This window comes from Trematomus bernacchii, unplaced genomic scaffold, assembly GCF_902827165.1.
Source record: "Trematomus bernacchii unplaced genomic scaffold, fTreBer1.1, whole genome shotgun sequence".
NCBI lineage: Eukaryota > Metazoa > Chordata > Actinopteri > Perciformes > Nototheniidae > Trematomus > Trematomus bernacchii.
In genome coordinates, this window is record NW_022987803.1 from 367,503 (window position 1) to 380,563 (window position 13,061).

Genomic DNA, 13,061 nt, shown 5'->3' on the forward strand with positions numbered 1-13,061 from the left:
AATTGTAAACGTTCTTTTTTACTGTCTTGAAAATTCTGAAATGCGATTGTTTACATAATATTACATTTGATATACTGTAGTTCACCACACGTTCTGCAGGAAAGATAAGAAAGTCATACTTTTGTAGAAAACATTTGGAGATATGCATGAAACAAACATGTAGCAATAAATGAACAAATATTAGGCAAAAATTATGCAGAAATAGGATGAAAAAAAGATACATTTCATACACATATGCAGAAGAGATATTCAGAATAAAGTCTGTGGTTTAATTACATTTGAGTTTAAATAATAACAGCAAGTTCAGAATGAAATGCTATAAACATTGTGGAGAAAAAAGAAACAGTCATGCTATAAACAGTCATGCCATTTTAATGTCATTAAAAAAGATACATTCGAATGAAGGCAACAGATGTGATTTAATTGTAATAAAAATATATATTTAGGGGGGAGAAAATATGTAAACGCTGTCGAAGTTCCTCATATCAAAAAAGGCAATTTTGGTTCTGAACAGCAACCAGCTCATTAAAGAGCCAAGCTTTGGAGAGAGGTATCTAACTTGTAACTCATTTGGGTTAGTCGAGTCACGCTGCTGTGGTGGAGGAACAGAGCTCTACACATTTACAACATCTGAGGTAGAGGAAACACCATGGACTCACAAAGCTCTCCACAATCATCTGCCAGTCAACACAGACACTACGCCAACAGCATTAACACTCTTTCATTCCACTACATTTTGGTCTTCACTAGAATAAATCAAGGCTTTAGGCAAATGCCCGTCAATTACAGCATGACATTCTCCACAAAAAACAAGAAATAAATACAATGTGAAAACATAAAACAAATCCCTTTCTATTAACGGCTAGAACCGGGCACAGAGATAATGATTAACTGCCTTCACTGACTGATGGTCACAGTCCATGATTAGTCACATGTCCTCACTTCCACTTATGCTTCAAATGATACCATACTGTAAATGTGTGATGGCCTTTTATAAGGTGGTGTGTTTTTGGTCCTTAAAGAGGACGCGAGCAGGTGATGACTTGTTATGACCTTGACAGCGTCAGCTACAGAGCAAACTTCATGTTCTTTATCCAGTCCCCTCCAAAACGAGTGGAGCAGCGAGGCCAATTGCTTTATTTTCGCTGTATAATGAAAACAATTAGGTTTGACATGAAAAGATGAAGATGAGACAAAAGGTCAGTACTTCAGCTTTTAACTCCAGGTATTTACATCTAGATCTGTGAACTGAGAAGATAGCACCTTTTGTTTAAACACACCCATTTACCAAGTGAGCAAAAGTATAGGAACACTTCAAAAAGTGTGAAAAGTGAATAATACTTAGTACTTAGTTGTAAATCCTTTGCTTGCATCAATCCTGCGACCCACTGACATCACCAAACGTCTGCATTCTTCTTTGTGATGCTCTTCCAGGCTTTCACCGAGCCTCTTTCAGTTGTTTGAGGGGGTTTCTCCCCAATAAAGCTATTGGCCTCGCTGTTCCTATAGTCTTGGAGGGGACTGTATACCATGAAACATATGAGACTTTACAACAAAGGCACGACATTGTGAATCCATGTCACACGATGAGAGTGTAAAACAGAAAAAGCATTCAAAACAAACCTCAACACTGGTGTTTAACAAAGAAATACTGCTTAATGTCAATGAATAGACAAGGGGTGTTTCTCAATGTCGAGTACGCTTGCTTGGTAGCACATGTCTGCCGAGCATCGTGCTTCAGAAGCGAGTCAAGAATACTTCCTGGCATTCGGAAAACAAAGAGTGGAACAGGCTAGCAAGTGTGCAGGTGTGCGTCATATGAGAGGCCCCGCCTAACATCTTCCCCACAGATTTTGGAAATTGGTCCGTGCGCAAAGCATTGTGGGGATTTTAAGACCGCGGAGTCTACTCATGTGCAGCCTCGATATTTCTCCAAACGGAGTACGCCGGGCTCGGTAGATTTCCAAGTATGCTGGAGATTGGAACAGTACTTCGGCGGCACTCGATGACGTAGTATGCTTGAAATAGTGGCTCTGAAGCAGCTTTACTCGCCATTGAGAAACACCCTCAGTCTACACAAACTAAATGCCAATATGTTTCTAATGAATCAATATTCACGTTCATATCTGAACGCTTGGGTGCGTGCGCTGGACAAGAGTCTTTATTGTTAAAGCAATGGGTTAAGGTATGGGGAAATGAGCTTAGCTTTGCTCCTCGCCCAGTAATAGTCCGGCACATGAACCTCAGGAACACCAGCACTAACATCTTTACATTCATTTTGAGATCAAACACACTGAGCCTTAGAGATGTTCCTCCAGCTGTTCCCAGGCTGGTTGCTAAGCTAAGCTAACCTTCTGGCTTTATATAGTAACAGATAACACAGTGGTACTGTTAGTACTGTTGTGGAAGTGTTTCTGTTGAGCTTCCTCTGGCACAGGAGGTTATGCTTATTCCATATATCACAATTTGATATAGGAATAAACACCATATAAGCTCGATATAAACTGAAATGATGAAGTCACACACACTGGGGGACATCATATATTAAGACTCTTTAAGGCCCCTATCATTTCAGTTTATGGCGTACATACACAATTACCAAACTAATGTGGAATGAATTACAACAAGCTAACTGTGACATGGTGAACGCTGAACCTTGAGGGTCTGGGGCCCCTGAGGGTCTGAGTGGGGCCACACAGAGCTCCTGGATCCAGTCAGCCCCCACCCCACACACTCTGCCTGTCCCTTTGAATTCCATGACCACATCACCCCCAGTGTTAAATGTTGGCTCTAAGACGTTGTTAACAGGAGACGATAAAGATGGCGGCTTCAGGACAAATCAAGTGTTTTTTCTTCTAAGTGTAAGTGGTAGTGTTGAAAACTGATTGTAAAGACTGGCCTGAGTCTGCCTTTCCCTTAAGACTGCCACATCTGTTTTTGGTAGATACAGTGGCTTTAAACTTTGACATTACATTTGTAATAAGCACGTTATGAAAATATGAAATGAGCAGTTTTCTCAAATGTTCTGTTGTTAGACTAGCTCAGTCAAACGATCTAATGCATAGTTCTTCAGGATCACATTCATGTGGAACTGGACTTCACCTTGGATTCTTTCTGATATGGTTCAACACTTTGGCATGCTTTGGTGCTGATCCAGCTGTGTCTCTGTCAGTCTGTCACTTTAGTCACTTAGAGGACAGACTCGCCAGTTTTTCTTCGTGCCTCTTGCTCCGCCTTCTCAGGCTCCGCCTTCTCAGGCTCCATCATCCTCTGAGTGACATCCTGCTCTTTGTTCAGGGCGTCCTCCTTCTCCCTCCTCTTGCGCCTGGCCTCCACCCAGGGTATCAGACACAGCATGGCCCCTCCAACGATGGGGGGGATACCTGCCAGGTAGAAGGCCACGTCGTAGCTTCCCAGTCTGTCCCTCAGGAACCCTAGAGCAGAGACAGAGATGTTCTTATGACTACTGAAACACCATAGAAAGAGCTTCACTGAGTGGAGCCTGTACACAGGGTATCTGCAGGGATACGTGTGTCTCCATTACATTTATATTCAGCATCCTGGAGTTAAATCATGCTGATTACGAGAACCATTGAACACATGCGAGTGGACCTGAGGGAGCTGACAGCAGGCTCTCTGATGACCTCCTATGCAGAAATGTGTATGCACTAATGTCGCGTTTCCACTACACGGCCTCGCTCGGCCCCGCTCGGTATGGCTGGGCCTCGTTAGGACTGGCTCACTTTATGGCGCATTTCCATTACAGTTTAGGAACTGGGGCAGTATCTATAGTAACGCAGTGTAGGCGGAGCCGTGACGTGATCTTCAGAGGACCCCAGAAAAACAACACAGCCGTTAGCTGTTAGCACTCAGAGCTCACAGCTCCTCATATCTGTTCAGAAACTCGACAAAAGTTAAACAAGTACAAACCACAGACTGCCTGTGTCATGGCGAATACAGTCGCTGCTTTATTTATGTCTGTATAGGCCGTTGTTGTGAGTGTGGACGGTCGGGGCATATACTGCGTTAGCTTAGCCAATCTCCATTTAGAAAACAAGCATTTTAAAAGGTTTTTCGCCTGCCGTCTGTCTGCAGACTTGACAAAGCATTAATTCATGGTTTTTAGTAACCGGTATCAGTATGTTGTTACTTCGGCATCATTTTGAAACGTGTATTACAATTAAATCACGGTCAAATATGTCCATCTTGTTGTAGTTGTTGCCCCCTTGCCAGCGACGCTCTCTCTAGTTTAGCATACTCAGCCCGACTCAGCCTCGTTGCCTCTGGCCCTGGCCCCACGATTTTATGAGGCCAGAAAAACTGTGAATTAGGACCAGCCGGGCCGGTACTAGGCCAAGTGGAAACGCAACCAAAGACGGGCCGCTGACGTCACAGCCCTCTTAAACCGGGCTGCGGGCTGTAGTGGAAACGCGCCATAAGGCAACCTGTAGGAAGTACAGGAAGCTGACCATCATTTCAAACATCGTCTTAATGAGAAGCCCAGTCTGTCAGTGTTATCATCATACATGTGAGTCACATGTATGATGTGACAGAGACTAATGAGAAGACTTCAGACTGAATGAAACACAGTGACACGGTGAGCTTCATTACTACAGAGCATGTTAATGATGTCATCATGCCTGTGGTTCCTCTTCATGTTTAAAGGGTGTCTACAATAATGTGAACTGACCTGGACACATGCTGTATCTCTGTGTTGCTTTGTAAGGAACATGTATTTGTATTTGAGAAGGATCAGCTCTGCATATGAATCTGCTGAAGTGCTTCTTACTTTATCTGATTTATATATATTTATATATATAAATATATATATATACTTAAGCAATAGCTCACGACAGGCCGTGGTATATGCTCATTATATCACAGCTAAGGGGGTTGTCGACCCTCCGCTTCGCGTCGGGCCGAACCTCGCCCCTTAGCTGTGATATAATGAGCATATATCACGGCCTGAAGTGAGCTATTGCTTTTATAAAACGGTTACCAAGTGTGGCAATATGAAAGAAAAATACACACTCTAATTTAAATAGTTTTTATTAGTAAATAATGATGTTCAAAATAAAATAGTCCCTCTGTTGCCTTCTGCACGAAACATAGTGCGAGGTGGTTGCTATGCAACAACACTAACAACAGCTAGCGAACATATTAGACAGAGAGCGTTGATCCATTATTTGGCTATTTATTTACATTCATGTGTATTTTGTTTATTGTGCACCCACTGAAAAACTGTCCAGCATCAGTAGCATGGCTTACGTGGTTACTTGTATAGGCTGAGGTTGTTCTAGGCTGTTGTTTGGCGTGGCGAGAATATTGCTCCACTTTCTCCGGTCCCCGAGATTGGGCTTCCAGTAGCTCTGGAGAGAGCTTTCGCACCTGTGGCCACTAACGGTCATAATTTCTCTGCTTTGTTTCAAGACCCGCATCAGAAAGCTTTTGAATGGTGGTACCTTTCCAGTTGGTCTACCTGCTCTTCACGTAGCTCTACATGTCGTTGTTTAGGTGCTTTTTGTTCTGGAGATAGGCACTGCTCAATCCACTCCTCCATAGGACCCCCCCCCCCCCCCGGAGGTCGAAGTTAACCTTAAATGTTTTTGCGGACCTTTTTGATTACAGATTTGAAAACATCGTTGCTTGCTTTAAAAGTAGCACAATTCATTATGTCAAACCTTGGAAAGTATCTAGATATCCCTGCCCTAATGCCAAAGGAACTGCACACTGAATATGTTTTGCCGTTAGATGTCTGTCTGGACCGCTGCGTAAAAAGGAGGGTTTCTGCCCCGTTACTTCTCCGCTGTTTTCTTGTCCCAGTTTGAAAAGCAAACTGCAGGCAGTTTGCTTTTCAGCCCAACTGTATACTGTTTATCTCAGATGCGGAGGGATACTGACTTGTTGTGAAAAGTAACTTACAATTCTACCCGTGGTATACGCTCAGTATACCACGGCTAAGAACCAATCAGATTGCTTGATTTTACTTGTCCGTTTTATAAATATGTATTATATCATTCCTCAGGAATGGAAACATCTTTGGCTGTACTCCCTACACATTCAGCAACTGCAAGATGCCAAAAGAATCACTAGGTGGTGCAAAAGAGCCATGAACAGAAGTTTGAGAGGACAGACACACAGGAAGGAAAAGCTTCTTTACTCTGAGGTCAGGGGTCCACAGACAGGTCAGAGGTCAACTACATTTCATTCAACTTCATTAAGCTGATACTTGTATCTGAAGTAACTACCATACACTTCAATAGAGTAGATATTCTTTCATGAGCAATTAGTGGGTTCAGTATCTACACTTCCACATGTTGACGTCAGGAGCTGGGGATTGAACCACTGACCCTCTGATGGGTAGACGCCCATACACCTACACAGACTGAGTCTTCTACTAGAACTAGTGACTTGCTCCAGATCTCATGAGAAGTCTCTAAATGTACTAAACCCCCACACTTGAATGACACATAGTGGATAGTCAGTGTGCTGTGAGTATTTACTGTATATCATATGCAGGGGCTTATAGAGCATGAACACAGTTTTAGACTATTCCTGTGTTACCTGCGATGGGGGGCCCCACAGTCATGGGCACGGACATCAGGCCCAGCAGGAAGCCGATGGCCTGGGAGACATCTTTGTCTCCGACCAGCTCAAAGGCGATGGGGGCCATGATGCAGATGAAGCAGCCGTCAAACAGTCCCATCAGCAGGCACACGGCGATCAGCCCCCCAAAGATGTTGCACAGAGGAATCATCATGGACATGAGGCCGATGACAAAGAACGAGGCCACCTGGAAGGACACATTCTTACTCCATTATTCAATGGTTTATTTCTCTTTATGTAGGACATTGACATTTATTAAGTGTCCTTGAAAGGTTGCAGTTTCATTTCAAGTTCAAGTTAGTTTGGATTTGAGTGAGTTTTAGTATCACATGACCTTCACAAGTTTAGTTTGAGTTGATAGTGCAATGTAATATGTAATCTTCTAATAGCCTTATCAGTTGGTGAGTACAGAGGTGACCAGCTCAGCTCGGTGTGTTTGCCTCACCTGTAGGTACACTTTGTTGACTCCGTTAACGTAGTCTGCCGCCCTGCCGAAGATGAGACGGCCCACACCGGATGTGATGCCGATGCACATGAGCAGAACTTCTTTACTGGCCTCCTTTCCAAAACGCTCCTCCACATGCTTCATCTGGGGACAGTTAGGACAAGGATGAGCACAGCTGTGTGACACTTAAAACAATGTTAGAAGTGCACAAAGAAACACCACAGGGCTGAAGACAAACATTCAGCTTCATATGTTTGTATGTGTCTTAAGATGTTAAATATCTCTGGATAGCTGGATAGGAAAGCATTAGAGGTGAAAACACAGGTAAGATGAGCCTTTTGGAGTGGCAGCAGCATGAGCATGTCCACATATGAAGAAGAACGTTCACCAAAACAACTCGACAGCGCGACAGCTCGAACCTCCTCCGCAGGCTGAGGAGGTTCAACATGGACTCCAGGATACTCTGCAACTTCTACAGGTGCACCATAGAGAGGATCCTGACCTTCTACAGGTGCACCATAGAGAGCATCCTGACCTTCTACAGGTGCACCATAGAGAGCATCCTGACCCTCTACAGGTGCACCATAGAGAGGATCCTGACCTTCTACAGGTGCACCATAGAGAGGATCCTGACCTTCTACAGGTGCACCATAGAGAGCATCCTGACCCTCTACAGGTGCACCATAGAGAGGATCCTGACCTTCTACAGGTGCACCATAGAGAGCATCCTGACCTTCTACAGGTGCACCATAGAGAGCATCCTGACCTTCTACAGGTGCACCATAGAGAGGATCCTGACCTTCTACAGGTGCACCATAGAGAGGATCCTGACCTTCTACAGGTGCACCATAGAGAGGATCCTGACCTTCTACAGGTGCACCATAGAGAGCATCCTGACCTTCTACAGGTGCACCATAGAGAGGATCCTGACCTTCTACAGGTGCACCATAGAGAGGATCCTGACCTTCTACAGGTGCACCATAGAGAGCATCCTGACCTTCTACAGGTGCACCATAGAGAGCATCCTGACCTTCTACAGGTGCACTATAGAGAGGATCCTGACCTTCTACAGGTGCACCATAGAGAGGATCCTGACCTTCTACAGGTGCACCATAGAGAGCATCCTGACCTTCTACAGGTGCACCATAGAGAGGATCCTGACTTTACAGAGGGTGGTGAAAACTGCACAGAACATCACCAGGACGGAGCTGTAATCCATGGAGGACCTTTACTCCCAGCGGCTCAGGAAGAAAGCCCTCAGGATTATAAAAGACCCCCATCACCCCAGCCACAAACTTTTCTGTCTGCTGCCGTCTGGCAGGCGTTACCGCAGCATCAGGACTAAAACCACCAGACTCAGGGACAGCTTCATCCCACAGGCCAGAAGAAACACCTAAGCTTGCACCTTTTTTATTGTCGTTTTTGAAAATGTATATATATTCTTTTAACTTGTAAATGCACTGTTGAGGAACCTGCGATCTGAGTTCTTCATTCATTACATAACTACACCGTAGTTGTCTATATGTAATGACAAGAAACCTTAAAATCTTGAACCTCGTTTTTCTGCACTGATTCCCCGGTATAATATTTTAATTTGTATGTGTGGTTTGAGGGCGTTCAACATGATTTAGTTTTTTAGGAGAATCTGCAATCCAACTGAATCTCTCACTAATTAGTTAAAATAATGCTGTTTTGTGAAGGAAGCGGTGTTTCTCAGATTGTACACAGGCCCACATGTGACATTACAGTGCATGCTGAAGACCAGTCTCTTGCATGGGATGCTCACTGGTTTGCATGCATTTATCAGAAGACAGGCTGTTTATGTCTGTGAGGTCTTGAGTGTTTAGAAGAGTGAGGGCTAACTCGGCTGCGCTGTGGTGTGTCCGGCAGCAGTGTGTTGTTGTTATAGCCTCACGCTCATCAGAACTGTTATCCAACACATGCCACCTTATCTCCTCTGTGTGCAGCTGCTGTTAGATTCCACTGCAGACTGTTAGGAAGGCAGCTCTGTGTCTCCAGACTCCCAGTCTGAGAGGCCCAGAGTTTGAGAGCCAGTGAGAAAAGAAGGGCCCGCTTTGTGGAGCTACTTCTAGCTCCAGGCAGCAGCATCAGGACACACCCCCCCCCCATGCCACAACAGCATGCTCTGTTCAGAAAGGTCCTGCTCCAAGAAGCAGTGCTGGAGGCATTTTTGATCACTTTTCTTAACCAGAAGAACATGAATTACTTTAAATGATATTCCAGTATCATGATCTCACTCCGGTTATGGAAATTGTAACGCTATGTTTTAAAAGAAAATCTATTTACCGGTTAAATTCGACTTTAAATGAAACATTCATACTGGGAGAAATGGCTTACTATTGCTCACACACGTTCCTACTGATCAGCTTTATGCAGACGAGCAATAGAAAGGCAATATAACTGCATCTGCCAGCTACAGTTAAGATAACAGATGTCTGAGTAATGGCCAAGCAACACAAACAAACACACACTCACACACCGGTGATCAGTTCCTCACAGTGTCGGAGCAGGTTATCTCTCAGTCGTAGTGGCTGTGTAAACACTTCTGGATGTTTGAGGCAGAGACAGGAAGACGTTCCCTATTGAGCTCATTCACACACTGCATCAATAATGTCTGTTATGTATTCGAGGCTTCCAGCCATTTGACATGATGGTGCCGTGGGACGTGTTCACAGATAAAAAGCAGAGGGCTCCTCTGTCCTCCATCACATGCTCTGATAGATTGATCAGTGCTCATCTCACTTCCATCCTGTATTGTGCTCCTGTTGATCATGGAGCTTTAGATCAACCCATGCAGCAATCAGTGTGTCTACATACACTACTCTCACCTCCCATTGTTGTGCACTGAAACATGACAACACCTGTGGCACTTACTGTGTCATAGGATTTATTAACTGTTAGTTTTTTGAGGATGTGTCTTTTATCAAGCTTTTAGGAATACACTCACATATGATGCAACTCAGCTAGTCGCGTGGCAAAGAAGAGCTTAAACATACAAAATAAAAGAATACATGAACTCTCTCACACAGGAAGACACAGGCATGCTGTCCACAAACTGGTTTTCTCAGAACTAAGCTGGGCATTTCTGCAACACTCAACCACTGCATACATTTCCCATGACCCCAAAGTACACTGAACTACAGTGACAGCACTTGTTGGTAGGACATATTCAATGTTGGTTTGGGTCTTTTTTAAATGATAGAATTTGACAAGAGTTCTCTCTCCACGCAGTCCAACACAGGTGTAAACAGTGATATTATATACACACTCCTACTGTGAACTGTCAGCAGTAAAGAGAAGCTGTAGTTGCTGTGAAACACACATAGAAAACAAACTAAGTCAGCAAATGGCACATGGCAAATATACTTTTTTAGGCTGCTTTAATAGTGTGTGTTTTGGGGTTGATTCATTTCTCTTTCAGAGCCCCACTGTGCTGTTCTCTCTGCTTAGCTGTTTAATGGTCACTGAACCCCCCACCGACTCCAGCCCGCACGCTGCAGTCCTGCCGGGGCTCCTCACTAAACACTGAAACAAAACCTCTCGAAAGAAGAGGCAGCTTTCTAAAACAATACCGTTCTGATTACTGATACAAAGTGACTGAAAGAAGGGCGGAACGACGAGCTCATGTGCCGTTCTTCAACATGTGGGGCAAGGCCCTTCAGTCTGAACAAGGCCGTACCTGAAGGCAACATCTTAGATCAGCAATACTTGGAAAATAATGGGCAGGTGTGTGTATGTGTGTGCAAACAACCTAGATTGGACTTCACACTTTTGCATTCTTCCCATACGCGCTGCTTGGTTTGTAAAGACCTGTGTGGGGGGGGAAGTCTCTAAAAGGCTGCACTCAGCATTTCTAATGCAGAGAAGGCGTGAGCAGTGCACCCACACAAAGGACAGACTTCCTGAAAAGCTGAACAATATGCTGTTTGACACCACATGTTATTTCCTTCTTCTCCTTCCAGTGTCACAAGACAGAGCCTGCAGGGGTGGGGCTGTGTGTCGGGTGCTAGAGCTATAAAACCATGGGTGGTGCAGAGGCTGCAGCTGAGGCCCTGTGGTGTCCCAGTCTGAGTAGCAGACACATGAGAAGTGTCAGGAAAACACGTCTTTGGGACCATAACAGAGTCATCATGTCCAGTTAAACAGTCACCCCCTGAGCCCCCCAGCTCGGCTGCCCAGCCCTCCCAACATGTCTCTCCAATATCATATGTTCCCATCCAACGGGCCAAATGAAGGGAGGTTTAGGGAAAGTGACACCTGTTTACAGAACTGGGTCCTGGCTGCAGGTTGAGCCTTCCTGTCATATTTGGTTATTTGATCAGAAGAACACAGATCAGTACCTGCTGCTGCTGTGACGTAGAAACACTGAGACTCATGAGTCTGCACACTGTGAGGACATTAGGTCACTTCAAAATGAAAACTGTTAAGGGTTATTCAACCCAAATAAAAAAAATCCTCGCCTCTTGTGGTAACAAGCAATGAGAATAGCTAGCTTTTACACGACCGACATACAGTATTTCTGTATTTAGTCAATGAAACTCTGGATTTTGATACCAGACTTGGAGATGGCATTATCAAGGATCACATACATAATTGTGAGGTATTCTTTAGGTTAAAATGTTATGTAAATGAAGTTTCTTATCTGACTATCAGCTCATGAAATAAGAACAGGGGTATCATGCTTTGTTGTTTCTTGCATAAAAGATTTCAAAGTGTCTTTTTCTTACAAAGTTGTTCCTAATGGACAGAGACTATTCCTGAATTCTGAGTTACACTTCCCATGGTAACACTTCGTACCATGGTTGAATGCCTGCAGGCTGGGGCTTAGACTTCTCCTCCTCTCATCTTTCACTTTCATAAATCTCAGGTTGCTCGTGTGTTTTTTTGACATCTGTGTTGTTGGAGCTCCCTGGTTTGGTAACCCTAAGTCCTTCCTTGTGCTAATAAACACATCCAAAAGACGGGATAAGGATACTGAGAAATCACACCATGGTATTCCTCTGTTGGCATTGATGTGCTGTTTTTCATCATCAGTGACCTTTAGCCCAGAGAGTGTGGCAATGATACCCAGCAACAACACAGAAACACACAGTGTGTGTGCAGCACAGAGAGAGGAGAGCAGAACAAACTCACCAGGTGAACATAAGGCACAAAGTAGCCGTAGAGGGCTGCTGGGATACCGAAGGCCCAAATGCGATATCCCAAAGACTTCCAGATATGGATGTTGAACATCTTGCTCAAGGGGGGGAAGCGGCTGCCGGTGCGGGTGTTGCCGGGTTTGACGGGCAGCAGGGGCCTGTAGGTGAAGCCGGCCAGCATCAGCACAAACATCAGGATGCAGAGGACCCTCATGGTGTTCTGCAGGCCCACCCGCTCCAGCAGACCCGACAGCACGAAGGGCAGCGTGATGGTGAAGAGGCTGCTGCCCGCCGTCACGATGCCGTTCACTAGACCCAGCCGCTTCTTGAAGTAGTGGCCCAGGATGACCAGGCTGGGCTGGTAGGCGAAAGAGCAGCCACAGGCGAACACAATGCCATAGGTGAAATACAGGGGGCCCAGGGACCTGTGGGGGGGGAGGACGACACACACACACAAGTTACATCACTGTCTTAGCCATTTTGATTTGAATAAGTGTTCCTCAACAAGTTGTCATAGCTGTAACAAACAATGTTAAATGTTGTAAAGGTCAAAGACTCCAGTGTGTGTGCTCCAGGGAAGCTCCAGCATCAGCATTATGAAGTCATTGTTTTATTATGGTTAGTCCTTGCTATTTCATTATGTGCACATTCAAAGGCTGTATAAATTGTAGGCCGACAAAACTGAGGCTACTGCTTCTTTCTGAAGCTATTTAGTGCCAGTCCCCAGGTGGTTGATATAGGTGTCCCATTCATATTAACATTAGGCCCCCTGCTCTGTACTCTATACAGAAAGAAAATAAAAAATGTTCCAAATGAGCACAGCAATGTTTATTTAATGCTGACAATAACAT

The 13,061-nt window shown here is 44.6% G+C and overlaps 1 protein-coding gene across 1 annotated transcript in view; it reads right to left on the reverse strand.

The window, feature by feature from the left end:
• Nucleotides 1–13,061, reverse strand: part of slc16a10 (solute carrier family 16 member 10) — a 35,392-nt gene continuing 22,331 nt past the window's right edge. The window contains 4 exon segments of the mRNA XM_034150525.1: nucleotides 1–3,434; nucleotides 6,565–6,793; nucleotides 7,052–7,195; nucleotides 12,206–12,635. Of these exon segments, the coding sequence (XP_034006416.1) occupies nucleotides 3,190–3,434; nucleotides 6,565–6,793; nucleotides 7,052–7,195; nucleotides 12,206–12,635 (1,048 nt within the window). The 3' untranslated portion in view covers nucleotides 1–3,189.